Below are 22,655 nucleotides of genomic sequence, written 5' to 3' on the forward strand. Positions count from 1 at the left end.
TCATGGCTGCATATTTTTATGGAATAGGCAAGAAACCTAGTAAAGTGGAGTTGCCTTTACAGTCACCACCACCAATCACACTACCAGTGCCACTGCCCAGCTCCCCAAAGGAGCAATTGAGGGAGACAGCAGCAGAGACAGAGTGTGAGACTTTTTCTTCATTGGCCCAAGAAGATGATTTAGAATGTGATGCTCCTCTTTCCCCAAACACTGCGGATGTTTTATACAATCTTAGTCCACAGGACTTACAGCTTGACCTGGAGAAAGTGCAAGAGGGATATTCTGTGAGGAGTAGGACAGGTAGCAGTCCACTTTTTTCATCTGCTGCTAACTCCCCTTCTCCCTCTGTTATTATGGAAGAATCCTGTGATGATATCACCGACCTCCCAGTCCCCAGCACCCCTGCCATTAGCAGCACTAGTTCTAGTTCACCAAGTGTAACTGTAGTGGCAACAGCTTCCACCACTGGTGTGCTACCTGCTGCAGCTATATCAGCCCTAAATAGATATCCACAGGGTCAAGGGGCTGCATCCCGCCGCAGCAACGTTTGGAAATACTTTCAAACATTGGAAGGCGGGTTCTTTGCCAAGTGTAAGTTGTGTGGGAAGCAAGTAAGTAGGGGTAAAAAGTTAGGTCATTTAACCAATGCTGGTATGAACCTACACCTTAAAAATTACCACCACTCTACTTTACTGCGGGCAGAGGCAGAAAAAGAAGATGGTAGCGCAGGAAGCAGCATAACAGACTCTGACTGTACTGGTGGTACCTCCTCAAGCACACCACTTACTCAGAGCACAGGAGGCAATAGAGAGGGTTCAATTAATACAACCCGCCCACGTGCAGTAGTTCCACTGCAGACCCAATCAGGCTCCTCATCCTCCCAAGGACATCATCAGCCTAGCCTCGATAGTTTTGTTGGCTTTAGTTCCAAGGGCATGTCAAAACAGCAGGCCAACAAGATCACCCGCCTCATTGGCCAATTCATTGCTGTTGGAGGAGCCTCTTTTCGCATGATTGAAGGGGAGCCGTTTAAACAGCTCATGCATGCCCTTGCTCCACGATACGTTGTTCCTGCACGAACAACTTTCAGCAGAAAGATTATTCCAGCACTATACCACTCATGCGTTGGATTATTGAAGGAAAAAATGGCCAAAGCCGAGGGTCAGACAATTCATTTGACAACTGATTTGTGGACAGCTCCCAGCGGTCAACACGCTTTCCTGTCTTTGACTGCACACTGGTGGCAGGCCACTGTGCCTGTTGGTGGTGGCGCTGGTGTAAGAGTTCAAACTCCATCAGGAAGCAGGTCTGCAGCGCAAGACCAGCAGGGTTATCAAGCTTTCCTGCTCCACACAGAAGTCCGTGATGACCAACACAGCTCTGCCAACATATTGCGGGCAATTAGATCAATGTTGGCCAATTGGTTTGGAGAGCAGGCAGTCACCAATGTCTCTGTTGGGTTCATTGTGACAGACGGAGGTTCAAACATGGTTAAAGCTCTCCAAGATGGATCTTTTGTCGGTGTGCGCTGTTCTGCACACATACTGCATTTAGTGGTCAAGGGTGCAATCCCAGTGGAGAAAACCAACAAGATTGCTCAAATCTTGGACCTTTGTAGAAAGATTGCAGGGCATTTCCACCGCAGTGTTGGGGCTAGTCAACTGTTGAGGGAGGAGCAAGAACAATCAGGGCTCCCCATACATCGCCTGAAACAAGATGTCAGCACCCGGTGGAACTATACCCTTGAAATGCTGGAACGCATTTTGGAGCAAAAGACAGCCATCCACAATCTATCATCCCGCCACACCTTCGGGATTGATTCCACACTGGGACGTGATGACTGGTGTATAATTGGGCAGCTCGTTTATGTCTTAAAACCTTTTCGGAATGTGACGGAAAACTTGAGTCAGAGCAATGCCAGCCTAGGACAGGTCATACCCTTGTTTACCTATCTCATAGATAAGATGGGATTGTACCTAGAAAACAGTGAGCCTGTTTGTGGCAGCCCACTTCATGCCGATGTAGTGTCTTTCATCAGAAAGCTACAAGCTAACTTAAAAGATCGGCTAAATGACCGTGTCCGCAAAAGCCCTGAACTCATGCTGGCTTCCCTGTGTGATCCCAGGATCAAAGGTAAACTGGCACTCAGAGACAACAGCCTCTCCTACTGGAAACAAAAATTGATTGAAAGGGTCCGGAATTTGCAGCAACAGAGATGTACGACGGTTGAGGCTGGTTTGGAAGATTCACCTGCCATGTCTGCTATTCCAAGGCCTGGCAGCATCACTCAAAAACAACAGAGTGGAGCATGTGCATGTTGGGTAGAGGCACTTGACAATCTGGTGGATGCAGGTCAAGCAGCAGGTAATCGAGAGGAGAGCAGTGCCTCTGAAATGGTCAGAGCCTACCTATATGAAGCACCTTTGCTTCCTACAGAGGACCCTTTGACCTATTGGGATGGTAAGAAAAGTTTGTGGCCTGGTCTTTGCCTGGTTGCCCAGCAACTACTATCCTGTCCTCCAACCACTGTGCAAAGTGAGAGAGTTTTCTCTATTACTGGGAATATCCTTAATCCACACCGTTCACAACTAACACCCCATTTGATGGAACAAATAACTTTCCTCAAATTTAACCTCCCCAAGCTGGGTTACCCTACCCTTAATTTGTGAGACCTGAATCATTGTTACCATGTGAAGATAGATGGGACAAGAGTGACTTGATTGTGCATGATTGCATGAATGAATGTTGTGTGAATGGACAGTGAAGATAGATGGGATTCAGAGGAACCATCCAAATGTTGAGGAAAATCATTTTTTTTATTTTCTTACCACTTGACACAATAGCAGTTGTCTACTTGACTTTGGTGTGACCCCAAGATTTAAATAGAATTATATTGTTTTAAGCAATCCAAATTTTTCCCTTTATTCCTTCCATCACCCTTTTTTGTAATGAATGTTGTGTAGAGTGACTAGAGTGTGCTTGATTGCATGAATGAATGTTGTGTGAATGGACAGTAGCAAGGGTTGAAGCCTTGACGTGGCGCTACTGCTCACGTGTTGCTGTCTTTGTAAATACAAATAGCAACATGTGCTAATTTAACCATTTTTGTTTGGTGGTCTGGAAATAAGAGACAATGATTAAAGATGACCTCAACAGCATGACAGTTCCTCTTGATGGAGAGACTGTCAACTCAAGGACCAGAATATGCTACCAACACAACATAGCACAAAGAAGCATACAGTTGGAAACGTGATTCTATGCAAGATATATTAGTTGGTCACTGCTGAGCTGCATCCAGATGTCCAGGACCCCTCCCATTTACCATCTCTGACCCTGGGGACACCAGGGCCCTCTCTGATCCTCCGCCTGTTTCATGACCATCTGCAATTGTCCATAGTCACTAGTGTGAGTGAGTAATCTACCGTGCTGCCATGTTACTCAAGCCCTGGAAATGATGACTGCCTGTCAGGTCACCTTGAGGCTAGGTGACAGATGCACTCTGTAGGAATCGGAAGTGCACCGCTAGGTAGTGGATCCTAGGACTGACTGCTGTGGATTGAAACCTGGGAGGTTCAGGAAGCAGGTCTACTGGATCACTAACACAGATCCCACTGGGAGCTAGAGCATAGATTCTCCAGGGCGCGGAGTCTAAGAGCCAGCAGGTGTTCACCAGAGCCTCTAGTGGTGAGGATGGACTGCGCTGCAGTCTGGCTCCAGGTCGCAGCCCCCAGGGTCTCACATCTCATGCTCACGGTAGACTACAGGAGAAGAGGAAAGAGGCAGCAGGCTGGAACAACAAGGAAGTAAGGGACAAGCCAAGGTCGAGGCCACAAGCAGACAAGGACAACAGAGTACACGCCAAGGTTCAGGGTCACAGGCAAACAGGGATGGTCGGGGACACGCCAAAGGTCAGGGTCACGAGCAGACAGGAATAGTAGAGAACAGGCCAAAGTCGGTTAACTGGAATCAGACGTAGGAAACACAGCCAGTACACACGAAAGCTAACACACAATGGTTGATCAGCACTGCTGGCTTGCAGTGCACAGGTTAATATAGGGTTCCCTGATAGGAGCTGGGGTGGAGCCATGCTAGAGGAGAGCTTACAAAAGCAGTCAGGTGAGGGTCAGCTGGTCTCTAGAGATGAACACATGGAGACAGGTATGCTGACAGACAAACTCTATTGCATAACCATGACACTGCCCTTTGAACTGTTGCCCCTTGTAATTGCGTTAGCCTGTGAACCTCTGTCCGGTTAACTGTTGCCCTCATGATTGCAAGCCTGCAACCTATGTCCTGTGAACTGTTGAGGACTGTATAGAGTAACCCCTGCTCTAACTATCTGCTGTGTATTCTGGTGGAGGGAAAGCTGAACGGCGTGACTGGACACAATACATTGGATTACCCTTTGCACATTGAAATAGTGTAGAGAGAAATCTCATCAATTTTCTAAGTTCAGCCTGATGGTTAAATGTAGAAAAACTACAATTATAAGGCCTCTAGTAAGTTAGTAACAATATATGGACTAGTTCATTTAGATAAACATCACACAAATCTAACAAGTAAAGCAAAACTCAAGAAAACAATTATTTCTGAACAAAATTTTTTTATTTAACAGTTAACATAAACAAAACAAAAAAAAAAAAAAATTAGAGTACATTCTCCCCCAACCTGGTGACCAGTCGCTGTAGGGACATATTAATCCCAGCCAACTGGTCACCAAGGTACCGCGTAGCCTCCAGGTGTCTCCTGAGGCTACGCTGGTACCTCTGCAGAGCCACAGAGTGACGGAGCTGCCGGCGATTGTGGAGGGCCAAAGATCGACGCAGCCTCCGGGTAACTGCAAAATGTCTCTTTTGGACCTCCACAATGCGCCGCAGATAATCCGTCACATGTGGCTCTGGAGGGTTGGGGATGTGTGCCTGTTCTGGAGCGGGTGAAGGATGCACTGGGGAGGCCAGGTGGGGGGATGTTGAAGGGTGGAGGACTGTAGAAACCACTGGGGACTCAGAAGGACAGCCAGTCCAACCAGACGCGGGCAGGTCCAGGTCTTCGTCCACAGGCTGCAGTTGCAGGATGAAGACTTCACCTGTGAAGAAAAGAAAATACATTAGATAGATAGATAATACAATACACATGGCTTCTTCACCCTAACATTATATAAAGGCAACGATCTCCCAGCCCTTGTAGACAATCCTGTAACATCTTGAGATGTTTTCACTTCCATCCATACCAGTTTTTGATATTTAGTGAGATGCACCTAATCAATTTGTGTGTAGGAGATAGTGGTGTCTGTGTCAATTCGCTGCATCATACCAAGTTTGCAGAGCTGTGCAGGAAGGTGTAGTACTACTTTACTGTACTCTGACCGGGGTGGAGCTGAGTGTCCTCCCCGGCCAGAGTAGAAAGGGATTCCCCTCTACACATCGAGCAGTGTAAAGGGGAATCTCCCAAAGATTTTATCCGCTTGGTCACACGGGCGGCTGGAGAAAATCTTAAGGTGTAATGGACGCCTAAGTGCTACTGCTAACTAATCTACCTCATCCAGACTGACTGACTTTGGCAAATATGGAGGATCAGTTGCACTTGCAGAAAAACATATCAGCTATACCAGCTTTTAACATTACACTCACCAAAGAGAAGCCATTCAAGCCATTGCATTTGGGATGACCTAATAAAAAGTTGTTTAATAAAATATAGCAGGCTATTTTTTAAAGTTGATAATTTTGTAAGGCCACTGATTGTTGAATAAATTAAGCCCCACTTCTGTTTTAGGCTAGGTAGGTTACTCACTCCTGGTCTAGGCTAGGAGGTATAACAGGTATAACATCATGAGAAAAGTGTTAATGCATGCATTAGGGGCATGCCAGAGATTGAACATGTCCAGGGACTGCCAGCCAATAGCTGGAGATTCTTTTCTGACACCCCCCCCCCCCCCCCAGCCTGCTGTGTTATTCATAATGATTAACAGCGATTGGCTCAGACTGGGAATCTAAACTGCAGCAAGAAGGTGGCATGATCAGGGACATTGGGGAAATATTAACAAGCACAGGTCACGCTAACAGGAAGACTGGAATCATCTGCAGAGGGGAACTAATATCATTAATAGTTCCAGCTAAACCGAAGCCTTGCAGAATAAATCACAAGCTATTCTAGACAAGGTATGCCATCAGCATTTCATATTTAAAATACTATATTTGCCTGTAAAATACAAAAAAAGTTATACTTACTCCCTGGATCTGCCGCATCTGGCTGTTCCTCTGCATCCCCAGCAGCCTCTACAGGGCAGGTCTCCTCCACCTCCTGCTCAGCAGCTGTTGAGTAATGATAGAAAAGAACATTACAATCTGCAGTGTACAACAATCTCACACATTAGTACAAGAACATTGAAACATGTATGATCACTCAGCAGATACCAGCAAGATTATACTAACTTACATGTGGGCGTTGCTGCCTCAGCCTCCTCCTCAGTCTCCCCCTCTGACTGGATGACACCTATTTATAAAGGAGAAATGATGAACGTTAATAAACGTAAATAAATATACTGTAGTGTAAATAGATAAAATTAATTATCCATTAGCATGGCAATACAGGGCAGGTCACTAACGTTTATCTACAAGGCAGGGACATGCATTCACCATTTAGAAAAAATCATTTAAAAAAAAAACAAATACGAGGCACTTACCTGTCCTGGTTCCAGCAGCGCCGGCGAGTGCTAGGTGCACTGCCACTGATCAGGCGCCTCACTTCAGAGCGGCCACGTTCTGTCAAATTACGTAAGTTACGCAATCGCTTGCGTTACCTGACAGAGCGTCGCAGAGGCTCTACCTGTCACTGCATGAGCGAGAAACAATGACGCTGGAATCAACAATGGAAGGCTGGACAAATGGAAAAGGAACCACTGTATTAGTGTCACTACTACAGTACTTACTGCATGATGACGTGGAGGACTCCTGCTCCTCTGCCCTCTGCCTCCGGCGGCGCTGGGCCTGGAGACGATCTTTAAATAAAATCAAACACATCATGGTAAATGACTATGTCGCGTCGCATGGTTGACAAAAAAAATTTCCTACACACAATGCAATGCTGACACCAACCCTGATGAGCAAGCAGTTTTTTTATCTCATCCTCCCCTACAGCTGCTAAGAGCTCCTTCTCATGGGGGAGGAGAGATACCTGCTTTCCTCTGCGCCCCGACTGCCTGCGCTTACGCGCTATGGAACTGCAAAACAAAAAGAGAAGAGAAACGGGTTCCACAATTAAACTACAATTGTAATCTGAAAATGACATCAACACATGAAACACATGTAGAATGAACCCGTAGAATGAAACAATGCAAATGGAATTTTTGGATTAGGCACATTTTTTCATGTAGCACAAAGTTTGCACATTTATTTATTAACCAAATTTATTGTAAGAAAAACCTATGCTTTTTTGGTGCACAATAAATAATAAAAGGCAGGATAGGGATTGTGCCGAGTAAATGTCCATTGTGTCCACTCCAGTCCACCTTTCTATTACGCGCTTGTGTGAACTGTGTATAGTGTAAAATTTCCTTCCTTGTTTCTTTTGCAAAGCATTAACCCACTTGCAGATGTGGACCCCCCCCCATAGTAACTAAAAATATGGCGGGTCCGCAAGCTGGTTAAGTCCAGCCACCGTAACACTATATATATATATATATATATATATATATATATATATATATATATATATATATATATATATATATATAAATAACTTTTTTATTTTTCAATAACAAAAAATGTAAAACCCAGCGGTGATCTAATGCCACCAATAAAAGCTCTATATATGGCGGGAGAAGAGCATAAATTTCATTTGGGTAATACATCACAGGAGCGTGCAGTTTAAAGCTGCAATGCGCTAAATAGCAAAATATGGCCTGGTCAGAAAGGGGGCGCAACCTACAGGTGGTCAGGTCAAGTGGAACTTAAAAGCACTTACTGCTCAGTTTAGTGATAACTAACTAAGAACAAATAACGGCATGGAAATATTCCTCTTAAAATGATTGTGGCGATAATATATAACATGTGCAACTGCAAACTATGTGTAGGCTAGGCACACCTATGCGCAAATTTGGTTTTTCACAGGAGGGAGGATAAATTGAAAATTATTTATTTCTTTTTAAAAAAAAAATTCACCTAACTTTACTGACATCAAATTGTGATAGCAATAACATATGTTTATATGTGTGTGTGTAAAATCAGTGCATTTTTTGGAGCTTTTATCATTGTATAAATGACAATGGTCCCGAAATGGCATCAAAAGTGTCCGATGTGTCCGCCATAATGTCGCAGTCACAATAAAAATCGCTGATCGCCGCCATTACTAGTAAAAAAAATTGTTAATAAAAATGCCATAAAACTATCCCTATTTTGTAGACGCTATAACTTTTGCACAAACCAATCAATAAACGCCTATTGCAATTTTTGTTACCAAAAATATGTAGAAGAATACATATCGGCCTAAACTGAGGAAAAAATTAGTTTTTTATATATTTGTTGGGGATACTTATATAGCAAAAAGCAAATAAAAACCGCAGAGGTGATCAAATACCACCAAAAGAAAGCTCTATTTGTGGGAAAAAAAGGACATCAATTTTGTTTGGGAGCAACGTCACACGAACGCGCAATTGTCAGTTAAAGCGTCGCAGTGCCGAATCGCACAAAGTGGCATGGTCATTTGGCAGCCATACCTCCGGGGCTGAAGTGGTTAAAATGTAAAAAAAAAAAAAAAATAATCAGACACGTTACTTACCGTTTTATGTCGCTGAATTTTTTTCGACAGGCAGTCGGGTCACGCCGATGGCGATATGTCTCCTCCACCTTCCTGGAAATCTCCTCCCACTTTTCTCGCTTCCACTCCGTAGTGGTTTCCCTGGAGCGGGGGCCACACAGCTGCATCCAGCAAGGAAGCGCTTCCCTTACCAGGACCTGGGACTCAATATGAGTCCACATTGCTGAGGACGTCATGTGACGAAGCGCGCACAACGGCATCACGCTCTGTCAGTCTGCTCCAGGCATAGGAGAGAGGAGGACGCTGCTTAGCAGCTGATAGTATCATATCCTCATTGTGCTCCATATGCCCATTTGGAGCGTCCTGCTTTACCCATACAAACTGTAGTTTGTACAGTACTTTGTCTGGCAATCTTTGCTGTCCTATTCCATCCGGACAGAAATATACAATTAGTGCCTGGACTTGGTAGATTCACTTATTTTTTCTTTTTATTTTTTCTTTTAATCTTTGTTTGTTTTGGAACTCTATCATTATTATTTTTTAATCTATTTTTTAATTTAACATTTAATTTTTGGTTTGTTATTTTTAATTTTAATTTTTGTTAAAAAAATTTTTTTCTTTTACAAACCAACGGTGCTGGTTCTGATGTAATTTTTAAATAAAGTGGCCATACGGTATTACGCTATGGAAGCTCTCCTTTTTTTCTTAAACATATGAGTGGAAGCAACACCTTCAAGGATTTAAAGGCACAGGAGATACCCAGCATAACACCTGGCAGCAAGGCGATCTATCTCCCAACACAGGTGAATTACCCCGCTGGGGGGCTTGGGGAGCTGATTATAACATAAAGATTCATCAGAAGGAAGCAACCCTGCGTATCACACCACAAGCGTTATACCCCTGCTGGGGTTCTGGGAGTTGGTGAGTAAGCAACCAAAGGGGGAGCACGAGAGTCACCTGACAAATTATTGCAGCACCAAGTCACCTGTGGGAATCTGCATGAGTCACTTTACATCAATATATGGAACTTTGTTGAAAACCCAATTGTTGTTGTTTCCTGGGCTATCGAGCAGTTTTTGGTCTATGCAATTGCAATCTATGATGATTATGTGGAATGTAATGGATTAGAATAATATTATATATACATACATCACTGTGTTTGCATATGGTTCTTAGTAAATGCACTATATGGAATCCAGTTGCTGGCCTCTTTCCCAGATACAATAGGATCCAGTAAGCTGTGCGACATTTGATGCCTATTATAACCTTTGTATATTTGAGTATTGGAAACGTATCTACTTAATGGCTGTGGAACTACCTATATTGTAAATAAGGGGGACCTGTACATACTGTATACCTCTTAGAATTACAACTACAGGTAGGGGGTGCCTAGTTATAGGTCATCCCAATTTCCAAACATACTGACTGATATTTAATATTTCTTCAGGTAGCGCCAGTATACCCAATTCTTTATTTTCATGAGTCCACATTAGGTTACGCTTCCTGCTGGATGCAGCTTGTGTCCCCCTCCTGCGCCCATTTTTGGATGCTGCCTTAGAAGGCCCAGGAACAGCCTCCTCCATGCTGCTAGTGCTGGAATGGGTTGCTGCTGGTGCTGCCATTGCCATTATCTCTCTAATCCACACAGCGTCGGATTTTGCGGCCGCACTTCCGATTGAGAAACGAATGTGAAAGTTTGGTTGGCTGACTGCTGGGGCAGAGTAGACCAATGCAATGAGCATGAACGATGAAGATTCGACACAGAAACGAAAACATGCAAACGAAAATGTGGCTTATGGTGTCTGTCAAAAGTTAGAAGATTCGACAGAGCAGCTAAACAAACTGTACGATGCTGCTATCGAACATTTCCGGTCAAATGCATCCCAGAAAATTCGACCGGAATGTACGATTGCGACGTCGTACAGTTTAGCTGCTCCGTCGAATCTACTTTGAACATTCGACAGACACCATAAGCCTTTAATGACCGATTCGACCTTAATTCATTTCGATTTTCGGACGAATGCAAGTTTTTAACGAAAAACGAAATAAAGAAAAACAAATTTCGGGAGTAACTAAATAAATTTATATTTCGGACGAAAACGAAATTCCGAAACGAAATATTTCAGTGTGCACATGTCTAGTAGCTAACTGAATCACCTGACTGCCTGAAGTATATTAGAAACAGTACACCAGGAATGGCCTGAAGTGAGATCTAACTAAACTGGATACAGTGGATATACACACATATATATATACACACACACACACGAGACTGACTATATATATATATATATATATATATATATATATATATATATATATATATTAAATACACTGCAGCTAACTGAACAACCCGCCTGCCTGCTCAATCTAAATGACACTCTCTCTCCGTCCACGCCGGCAACAACAGACACACTACACAAGGCCGACGTGCAGGCGGCCCTATATAATGTGGGGCGTGGACTTAATCCCCCTGAGCCATGATAGGAAAAAGGCACCCTGCCTTTGGCCAATTATGGCTCTTCTAGCTGAGGGCGCTGTGATTGGCCAAAGCATGCAGGTCATGGTGCATGTTCTGGTCAATCATCAAACGACCCGATAACTCATGCTCGGGTCGAACAGTTTGCCCATCCCTATTCCTGACCCGGAAGCGACGTGTATGATGTAATTTCCAGGTCCCAGTTGACAGTTTCCCCGCTATCAAATCCAGGAAAGAATATAATGCAGTGTGATCTGCATTGCATTACATTCAGTGGAGCACAGAGGAGACATTGGGGCTCTTTTAGACCCTGTATGTCTCATTAAAGAAAACCTGTCACAAAAAATCTTCACATAGGGGACTTTTTACTGACTAGTATTCCAATGTTTCTCTTCTCCCTCACTTTTTCTACATCACTCAGCTAATGAGACCCCAAGTCTGATGGAGAGAGGCAGGGGAGGGTCACACAAGGATGATATTCAGGCAACTGACATCCTCCTTATCGGCTCATGATGTCATTGGTCGTTATGCGGTTGGCATCTAGAAGGTTGTAATGGTGTACAATGAAAACCTGTGGATTTGTGTAACTAAAAGGCTTCAGCCACCCTCCGGCTTGTATACAATTTTGGGGCAATTGTTCGGCATTTTGCCAAGGGGCCCCTGAAGAAACCTCAAGGCACCCTGGTTGAAAAAGGCTGCTCTATGTAATGAAAAAAAAATATATATTTTAATTGTACAAAATTGAATTTGAACCCAGGCACATAACCCCTCTCCTCCCCCCAAAAAATCTGAGGCCCAACCCCCACATATATGCATGTACAAACATAAACTCACACATTGGGGTGCCTACACCAGAAAACTTTGATTGCAATATGCACGTTACATATCTACGCGCAGGCCAGAATGAAAGCGATAATTCTATCACCAGACCTCCTCCATAACACTAAACTGATCACATATAGGGGGCTTTTAAAGCTTCACCTATAGGAAATATAGGGTACTGAAGTATGTCACCATTTCACAGGTGCACACAAATTTAAGGTTTAATATGTTTTGTACTTATCGGTGCAACCTCAGGTTTTATATTTAACCAAAAAATTTGATAACTTATTGTGTTTTTGTGTCACCTAAATGACCTTTAGTGCATTTTTTACTGAAATGGTGTGTTTCCTAGACTTTTGAGATAATATTGTGAGACATAAAAAATTGGAACTACCACTATTTTATTCTCTAGGGTGTCTGCTTTCAGAAAATATATAATGTTTTAGGGGTTTTATATAATCTTCAAGCCTAAAATGATTTTTTAACTCCTTCCTGCCCGGCCTGTAGCACAATGACAGCCAGGCAGGGGTTCCATTATCCTGACTGGATGTCATATGATGTCCAGAAGAATAAGCCTCTTGGCGATAGGTGGTGTGGTGTGTTGCTGACACACCGCATCTCCAATCTCGGTAAAGAGCCGATGACGTAGGCTCTTCATAAATTACACTTGCATTTGTTTAAATATAAAACAGCATGTAACATGATAAAAATCCAACAGGTCTCGCGTATGTCACCGCCAGGCTCTACCTCTACACGTTATGCCACCTACCTCGTGACTTCATCTGGAGGGCAAAAAAAAGAGGTAGAGCCTGGCGGTAACATTTGTGAGACCTGTAGGATTTTTATCATGTTACATGCTGCTTTAGATTTAAATAAATGTGAGTGTAATTTATGAAGCTGGGATGGTGAGGTTTCATTCCATTTAACACCTGGTACTGCACTATTGGAGGCACTTTATTTTTACATGTTGGTTTGGAGTTGCTGGTGATTACCATGGAGGCAACCATTAAAGGAGAAGTACACGAGGTGCAAAGTGTGTTTGATACCCGCAGGACCTGTATGGGAACCATTTGAGTCCAATGGGGAGCCATTTCCTGATGGGAATCAATATAGGTTCTGAGCGTGTTTGACCCTATCCAGGGTCTAGGAAGGAGGTGAGCGGCCATTGCACTTGGTGAAGGGACGACTAGTCACAGATTGCCGTCTCGGTTGAGAAGCACTTTTTCTTCACAGTGAAAATTGAAGCACACTTTATATAAAAAGATTACTCACTATTATTATTCTTATTTTTATTATATCATCATTTTATATTGGACTTTATTTAGCACATGTGTTTATATTTAACATTGTCATTGGATTCAATACACCTCAAGGGTTCTGTGGGGTCCCTGATGTATAAGAAGACAGGACTTCAGTGAGGAACAATTCCCTCACTCAGGACAGGAAAGTGGCTTCTCCCCATGTGAGATCTCTGATGTTTGTTAAGATTGGACTTCTGTGAAAAACATTTCCCACACTCAGGACAGGAATGTGGCTTCTCCCGTGTGAGATCTTTAAGGTTTGTAAAAACTGGACTTCTCTGAGAAACATTTCCGGCACTCAGGACAGGAATACGGCTTCTTTCCTGTGTGAGTTCTTTTATGTACATTAAGATCATATTTTGAACGGAAACACTTCCCGCATTCAGTACAGGAAAACCTCTTATCTGTTGGAAGGACGGCACTGTCCCTCACAGTCTGAGGTTCCTCAGGATAAGAGGAATACGATGGTCCATCTACACTGTGTGGTGCCGGATGGACATTTGAGGTAGTCGGGTTTTCTCCTGGACTATACTGTGTGATGTCCTCATCTTCTACTTTACAGTCTGGAGACAAAGTGAGACAATCCTCTGAGGTTTTCTTCATCTCCCGTCCATCTACTAAAATAGGAATAAAAAGATTATTACTAGACATGAGCAGATTGGTTCCCCTAAAACAGGACTCCGCCCACATCAGGCAGCTTTGTCTCTGAGGATCCATTGCCACGTACACACGATCGGAAAATGCGCCAGCAAAAGTCCGATGTGAGCTTTTGGTCGGAAATTGCAACATCTGACTTTTGCTGGCGGCATTTCAGCCAGCAAAAGATTGAGAGCAGGTTCTCTGTTTCCGACGGAAAAAGTTACTATCAGAAATGCCATTCATCTGTATGCAATTCCGACGCGCAAAATTCCTACACATGCTCGGAAACAATTCGACGCATGCTCGGAAGCACTGAACTTCATTTTCTCTGCTCGTCATAGTGTTGTACGTCACCGCGTTCTTAGCGGTCGAGAGTTCAGAGAACTTTTGTGTGACCATGTGTATGCAAGCCAAGCTTGAGCGGAATTCCGTCGGAAAAACCATCCAAGATTTTTCCGATGGAAACTCCGCTCGTATGTACGCGGCATTACAATTCCCCCTCAAGGTAACTAGTAAATGGGTCCTCTGCAGGGCGGCAACTAATGATTATTTTTATAATTTATTAGTTGGCCAATTATTATTTCGATTAATTGGATAAAAACCTCAAAAAAGGTTGGTGTATAATTTAGTTAATATTCTTGAATATCTATATGCAGCGGTAAGTATAAATATAAATATCCAGATATATAGTTGGATATTTAATCCACTTTGAGAATAACAGACAGATAGATGTATTATTAGAGGGTGAATCTGCTACATATCAGAATCAGAGATCAACATTATTAAAATGTAAAAAAGACGTAAAACGCTGTTTTGCAGATGATCAGACAGGAGTGTAATATAATATGATGGATGACAGACTCCCTTGTCATAGACAGGTAGGTGGGTACAAGCTCCCTGCATCTGATGTCACTTATGCTGGCCGTACACAAACTCATTTTTCTTTTAAAAAAACATTCATCCAATTTTCTAACCATTAGTGGGGTCAATTCGGTGTTCATTATCGACCACAATGATGGGAAAATTCGAAGGAGCGGAACAGAAAACTTTTCTTGATCGAACAAATATTTTCAAATAGTGTATGTGGGTTTTGCTCCCCACCAGCACTTCTGGCTCCTCCTGCCTTCAGAATTCCCCTATAGGAAGCCACAAAGTATAGTATAGAGTTTCCCTATAGGAAGCTACAAAGTATAGTATAGAGTTCCCCTATAGGAAGGTACAAAGTAAAGTATAGAGTTCCCCTATAGGAAGCCGCAAAGTATAGTATAGAGTTCCTCTATAGGAAGCCGCAAAGTATAGTATAGAGTTCCCCTATAGGAAGCCGCAAAGTATAGTATAGAGTTCCTCTATAGGATGCTACAAAGTATAGTATAGAGTTCCCCTATAGGAAGGTACAAAGTATAGTATAGAGTTCCTCTATAGGAAGCCGCAAAGTATAGTATAGAGTTCCTCTATAGGATGCTACAAAGTATAGTATAGAGTTCCCCTATAGGAAGGTACAAAGTATAGTATAGAGTTCCCCTATAGGAAGGTACAAATTATAGTATAGAGTTCTTCTATAGCAAGATAAAAAATTTCTGCCTTTAGAATCACTTGCTTCCTTCCCTTGCCCAGGACTACATGTCCCATGAGGCAATTGCTCCTCACACATTCAAGTTCTCAGGCATTTACTGACATGTATGGATGGTGTACTGAGCTACATTTTCTGATATGTAAAGAAATAATGCATTCTGTATGCAGGTCAATTAATCGACTAATTGTTTATGAAAATATTTGACAACTATTTTCAGAATCGATTAGTTGTTTCAGCCCAACATCTCTGATCTCCTACCAGTTCATTTCTTTATTCATGGACCTTAGTCAGAGAGTGAGGAAACAACGAGAACTGTCTTTTTTATAGGAGTGATAGTGATGAGGGGATTATAGGACGAGTGTCCCCACCCCCTCTATTACTCATTGCCATCTTCCCAACACAAGAAGTACTGCACTTCCTTATTTAGTCCATGATTTAGTTATGAATAACAACGAGGTTTAGCCCCACCAGAGGTCAGAGACTGAGGATGGGGGGAGAACAACCAAGATGAAGACTGGACTGATCCTGAAGACCACCATCATTGGGTTATTGACTCCTCCCTCATTATCACTTTCTGTTTAAGGTTCCAAATTAATGAGGATGTTATCTCATTATTATCAACATGTAAAAGTCTGTTCTCCAATCAAATCATCAATAAAATGTCCAGCTGGTAGGAAATGGGTGCAAAAAAGGTAAGGTCTATGTAATGTACAACTTATTATATAGGATATAACAGTTAGGATTTTATAATATCAGAATAATGTAATGTACAACATAGAGTATATAGTGCAGGGGTCAGGAGTATGTAATGTACAACATGGGGTATATAGTGCAGGGGCCAGGAGTATGTAATATACAATATAAATTATATAGTGTAAGGGTGTCAGGGCTGGGCTCAGCCCTTCCTTCTTTGAGCTGGTCGCTCAGCTGTCAGCTAATTGCCAGCAATTGCCAGCTCCTATCTCTCCACAGGTATTCAGCTGTTGATGATCCTGCTCATCAGTCCTGCCTACTTAAGCCATTCAGCCCAGAGGATCTCTGCCTTCACCTTGGTCAACATCACAGAGACGCTCTCCTGCATTCCTGTTAAAAGACTTGCTTGGCTGACATCCCTCCTGGCTCCAGATCCTACTTGCTGTCTTACTATGCTCATCTCTGGCTCCCTGATGTTTGGCTTGTCTGACTATCCTTTCTGGTTCCTGCACTCTGGCTATGTTTTGACTATGTTTGTTCTATTTACTTTTATTATTAAACAAATGTGATTTAACTGTACTTCTGTCTCTGTCTGATTTTATGGTTTCTGACAAAGGGTCAGGACACATAATATTGGTATTTAGTAATCAGTGGTAGCTTAAATGTTTCCATGAGACAAGTTGCAGAGTTCCCACACTGCTGCCTCCCATCTCCTGAGACTGCACTCAGTGACTTGGATCTGGGACTATACAGATACATCCCTCCACCCGGCACAGCCAACAGAACAAGTAACCCTGGGAGAATTGTTCTGTCAGAGATCTTGCCATAACGGGCATGGGGCATCGATTCATAAATTGTGTCTGCAGCACAGAAAAGGAAGATTATCCGAGAAAAATTCAGGAATACAGGACAGGGAACACAGCGCAGGAATGTGACCAGGGTATTACAGGCTGATATCAACCAGTCCTTGCCCTACTCTGGACCAATCAGTGAGCAGTATGGGTGGAACAGTGCTGCCAACCTACCAAGCTGAAATTTACTGGCACAACACCCAAAACTTACTGGCACAGTCACGTTTTTACTGCCATTTCAATAAGTTCCAAAATTGCAGTTTTAAGTGCAAATTTCAGTATTTAATCTACAAACAACTACAATATACAGTTAGTAATGTGATTTCAAGTAGATCTGAAAGCAAAAAAACATTGTTTTATATAGCAAGGCAGGTTATTATAACCCATCAGTTTTTTGTCACCTATGTCAACACAGAGAGAGAGAGAGACACACACACACACACACACACACACACACACACACACACAGACAGCCTTTGCCCCCCCAAAGAGACTGCTTTTGCCCCCACAGATAGACACAGCTTTTGCCCCCACTGAGAGACACAGTCTTTGCCCCCGACAGCAAAAGAGCCTCAGGCAGCAGTGCCCAGCAAACAGACCGCTACCCCCTCCCGGCTCAGGGAAGACAAGATTTGGGCACATATGAAAACGACTGGCTCTGACAGCACTTCAGCAGTGCAATACAGATGACTTCCATGAAAGTGACAGTCACCAGGCAGGCCTGGTCCCCAGCAGCCCACTCTACCACAAGAAGGAAAGAATGAGCACACAATGAAGCTGAATTTGACTTGCAGCAGGCAGCACAGATGATAAATAACTCACCTCCTACAGTAACAGTCTCTCTACACCTCAGCCCAGGGCTTTGTTTTGAGCTGTATCTCCACCTGAGAGCTTTGAGTCTGCAGGCTTGCCTTGCTTGTGTGCCTGGTCTGTTCATTGCTGTGGATGATCCGACAGTCTCCGTCCCTCAGACAGCATAATAGTCTGCCAGCCACTTACTGTCTCCACCATGAAGTCCCCTCCGCTCTACACACTCGGCTGATGGTGCAGGTAAGGGCACAGTGCTGTGGTGGTGGGAATCCCCGACTCCTCACAGGCTCCATCACTTCCAGGCAGAGACAGGACCGACCTCCTCCTCCTCCACGCTGTCACTGTGGTGACATGAACGAGAACGGACGGAGCGCGGCGCCTGACATTCAAAAATGGCGCCAGGCGGCACCATCACTTCACTGCGCATGCGCCTGCCCTGCCGAACATGTACCAGATTTCCCGAGCTCGGACGGCTTCAAAATGGACATCTGCACCGGAGCTGCGCATGCGCAGTTCCGAGCATCACAGCCATATTTTTTACTGGCAACTTTTTCCTGTCACTGGCATTTACTGGCAGGAGAAAAGTGTCCATTTTTTATTGGCTGCCAGTAAAAATACTGGCGGTTGGCAACACTGATGCATTTGTATTCAGCCCCCATTACTCTGATACTCCTAACTAAAAACTAGTGGAACCAATTGCCTTCAGGAGTCACCTAACTATTGAATAGAGTCCACCTGTGTATATTATGTTCTTAGTATAAATACAGCTGTTCTGTGAAGCCCTCACGGGTTTTTTGAGAACCTTAGTGAACAAACAGTATCATGAAGGTCAAGGAACACACCAGACAGGTCAGGGATAAAGTTGTGGAGAAGTTTAAAGCAGGGTTAGGTTATAAGAAAATATCCTAAGCTTTGAACATCTCACGGAGCTCTGTTCCATCCATCATCGGAAAATGGAAAGAGTATGGCACAACTGCAAACCTACCAAGACATGGCCGTCCACCTAAACTGACCGGCCGGGCAAGGAGAGCATTCATCAGAGAAGCAGCCAAGAGGCCCATGGTAACTCTGGAGGAGCTGCAGAGATCCACAAATCAGGTGGGAGAATCTGTCCACAGGACAACTATTAGTCGTGTAATTCACAAATCTGCCCTTTATGGAAGAGTCACAAAAAGAAAGCCATTGGTGAAAGAAAGCCGTAAGAAGTCCTGTTTGCAGTTTGTGAGAAGCCATGTGGGGGACACAGTAAACATGTGGAAGAAGGTGCTCTGGTCAGATGAGACCAAAATTGAACTTTTTGGTATAAAAACAAAACTGTATGTGTGGTGGAAAACTAACACTCTACATCACCCTGAACACACCATCCCCACCGTGAAACATGGTGTTGGCAGCATCATGTTGTGGGGATGCTTTTCTTTAGCAGGGACAGGGAAGCTGGTCAGAGTTGATGGGAAGATGGATGGAGTCAAATACAGGGCAATTTGAGAAGAAAACCTGTTATGCCGCACACGAGCGGACTGTCCGGCAGAAAAGGTCCGATGGAATGATTCCGTCAGACATTCCGGTCATGTGTGGGCTTCATCAGACCTATTCTGTCAAATTCCGACAGACCTAGAAATAGAACATGTTTCAAATTTTTCCGACGGACTCAAGTCCGATCGAAAAATCTGTTCGTCTGTATGCTAGTCCGACGGACAAAAAAGGACGCAAGGGCAGCTATCTAGTCTGGTCGTACGTCATCACGTTTGAAACGATCGGACTTTGATGTGATCGTGTGTAGGCAAGTCCGTTTCATCGGAACTCCGTCAAAGTCCTTCGGAGTTCAGGCGGACAAGAGGTCCGCTTGTGTGTTAGAGTCTGCAAAAGACTTGAGACTGGGGTGGAGGTTCACTCTCCAGCAGGACAACGACCCTAAACATACAGCCAGAGCTACAATGGAATGGTTTAGATCAAAGCATATTCATGTGTTAGAATGGCCCAGTCACAGTTCAGACCTAAATCCAATTGAGAATCTGTGGCAAGACTTGAAAATTGCTGTTCACAGACGCTCTCCATCCAATCTGACAGAGCTTGAGATATTTTGGAAAGTAGAATGGGCAACAATGTCACTCTCTAGATGTGCAAAGCTGGTAGAGACACCCCCAAAATGACTTGCAGCTGTAATTGCAGCGAAAGGTTGCACTATACAAATGTATACCACACTTTCAAATATTTATTTGTAATACATTTTCGAAAAACATTTATCCTTTTCCTTCCATTTCACAATTATGTGCCACTTTGTGCTGGTCTATCAAATTTCAAGGGGTATGAATACTTTTTCTACACACTGTATTCATGATATAAGATATATTACTTTCACTATTTCACAGTATAAATGAATTCCTCACATAAGTCTCTTCTTCTTTCACTTCAACTTAAAGCCCCATACACACGATAGGACTTTGTACAAACTTTCCCTTGGATTTTTGTACAAAGGGAGTTGCACAAAAGTTTGTCTTGCATACACACGACAGGACTTTTTCAGCCAACTTTCACCAAATCATGTGGTTTTTACCACCACCACCACCTTTTGGTCAACTTGTGTATTGTTGTCTGATATTGTGTCAATCTCGCCACTTTTATTGGCGAGATTGACACCTTGAGAGCCGGGTTGACACTGGTGTGGGGATCCGACTTGGATCCCCGCCAATGCCAGGCACTGTGTTTGGTATGAATCTTGAGGGGGAACTCCACGCCAAATTTTAAATAAAAAACCGGCATGGGTTCCCCTCCAGGGGCATACCAGGCCCTTAGGTCTGGTATGGATACCAGGCCCTTAGGTCTGGAAGAGAAGAGGGGAGAAGACGATCCAGAAGTCCAGGCCCCCGCTGGCAAAAGAGAGCCAGAAGCGGTGGAGCCGGCAGAAGATGCGGACACCAGCAGAAGACGCCGGAGAAACCCCCAAAGTCGGAAGAGGACCCCTAAGTCGGAAGAAGACCCCGGAGCTGCCTAATAAATTACTTTAAAAACCTGTGTACTGTGTTTTTTTATTGACACTTTTTTCCCTAGGTGAATGGGTAGGGGTACGATGTACCCCATACTCATTCACATAGGGTGGGGGGCCGGGATCTGGGGGCTTCCGGATTTCGATAAGCCCCCCGCCCGCAGACCCCGACAACCAACGGCCCGGGTTGTCGGGAAGAGGCCCTTGTCCTCATCAACATGGGGACAAGGTGCTTTGGGGTGGGGGGGCCCGCAGGGGGACCCCCGCACCGTTTTTTCGGCGTAGGGGCTTCTCCTTAAAATCCATACCAGACCGAAGGGCTTGGTATTCCCCAGAGGGGAATTCCCCCTCGCGCCCGCCGCAGTAGGAAAATGTGTTTTTCCTATTGCAGCTAGCGCGAGATGTACAGTACCCTGCCGCCGAGAACCAGCGCGATCGTCGCGCTGGAAACATTCTCGTGGCTGCGTACTGTAGTTTGTACAAAAGTCCGATGGCTTTGTGTACACACGATCGGACTTTGCTCCATCGGACTTTTGTTGCAGGAAAGTTTGTCCGTTCGCACAGCCAACAAAAGTCAGATGGAAACTGAAAAAGTTTGTCCGATGGAGCGTACACACGGTCGGATGTTGCTCCAAAACAGCTAATTTGCATGTTTGTTGTCAAAAAGTCAGATCGTGTGTACGGCCCTTTAGAATCTCTCAGATTTCCACTCTGAATATATAATAAAAATGACATCAATTGTAACAATTCAGATAATATACAGATCCTAATGATACTATCAGTGATTGTTCTTCGTCTACCCGATGATGGGGAGGGATGGTGTGACCTTCCTGTGTGTAATCCCAGGAATACAGAGGATGGGGATATCTCTCTGGTGGGTTCCTGATATTGGGTGGCTCCATCATATTCTTGTGTCCTACAGAAAACTTCTCCATCACTCCATACTCCTCTTTATACTCTTCTTTAACACCAAAATTATCATCCCCGAGGTTTCCACTCTGAAAGATATAATAAAACATTCATTGTAACAAACATGCTGTGTATAAATCATATCTACCAATAATTGTCAATCATCTACCTGATGATGGTGAGGGATGGTGTGATCTTCCTGTGTGGAATCCCGGGAATACAGAGGACGGGGACATCTCTCTTGTGGGTTTCTGTAGCTGGATGACTCCACCATGGTGTCCTGGTACAGATCTTTGTGTTCTTTTAGAAACTCTGACTCCTCCATCACCCCATCCTCATCATCCTCCTCTTTTATCTCTTCTTTTTTTTTTTTTTCAAATAACGTTTTTATTATTATTTCGTTTTTGCAGTACATTATGCATTGACAAGTGGTGAATGTCACAGTATTACAAAAGTGCAGATTTTCTGTATAAAGTGCTAGTATTCAATTGCTATGTTTCAATAATTAAACTTTGCAAAGTGCCAACTGAGCGTCATCTTCTGTCATTCAATATGTCTATTGGCAAGTTTATAACTTTAACGTGGTTGCAGAATCATAGACTAGTTCTCTGTAACTTATAAAAGTCACTTGTATACATGGTATAGAAGAGTAGAAGGGGATAGTAGGAAAAGAGGAAAGTAGAAGGGGGGGTATAGTAGGTATATCAACGGTGGTGTTACCTGGTCAAGGTGGGTCCTCCCGGAGGTGCCATAGCTCCCAGACCCTGTTATGTGCTTCCAGTCCATCTTGTATCCTGGCTGTCATCTTCTCCATCACCTCTATATCCTTTATTCTAGCATA

General features: G+C 43.7%; 2 protein-coding genes across 3 annotated transcripts in view; both read right to left on the bottom strand.

Moving 5' to 3' along the window:
* The window catches only part of LOC141121838 (uncharacterized), a 165,621-nt gene that overhangs the window by 50,703 nt on the left and 92,263 nt on the right, over nt 1-22,655 (bottom strand). The gene's annotated exons all lie outside the window — the stretch shown is intronic.
* On the bottom strand, nt 4,630-7,662 carry LOC141121891 (uncharacterized). The gene is made up of 5 exons (XM_073611646.1): nt 7,095-7,662; nt 6,929-6,997; nt 6,436-6,492; nt 6,228-6,311; nt 4,630-5,086 (listed from the first exon to the last, which is right to left on the bottom strand). The coding sequence occupies exons 1-5, from the start codon at nt 7,285-7,287 to the stop codon at nt 4,647-4,649; spliced, it is 843 nt and encodes a 280-aa protein (XP_073467747.1). The 5' UTR covers nt 7,288-7,662; the 3' UTR covers nt 4,630-4,646.

This window comes from Aquarana catesbeiana, unplaced genomic scaffold, assembly GCF_042186555.1.
Source record: "Aquarana catesbeiana isolate 2022-GZ unplaced genomic scaffold, ASM4218655v1 unanchor233, whole genome shotgun sequence".
Taxonomy (NCBI): Eukaryota; Metazoa; Chordata; class Amphibia; order Anura; family Ranidae; genus Aquarana; species Aquarana catesbeiana.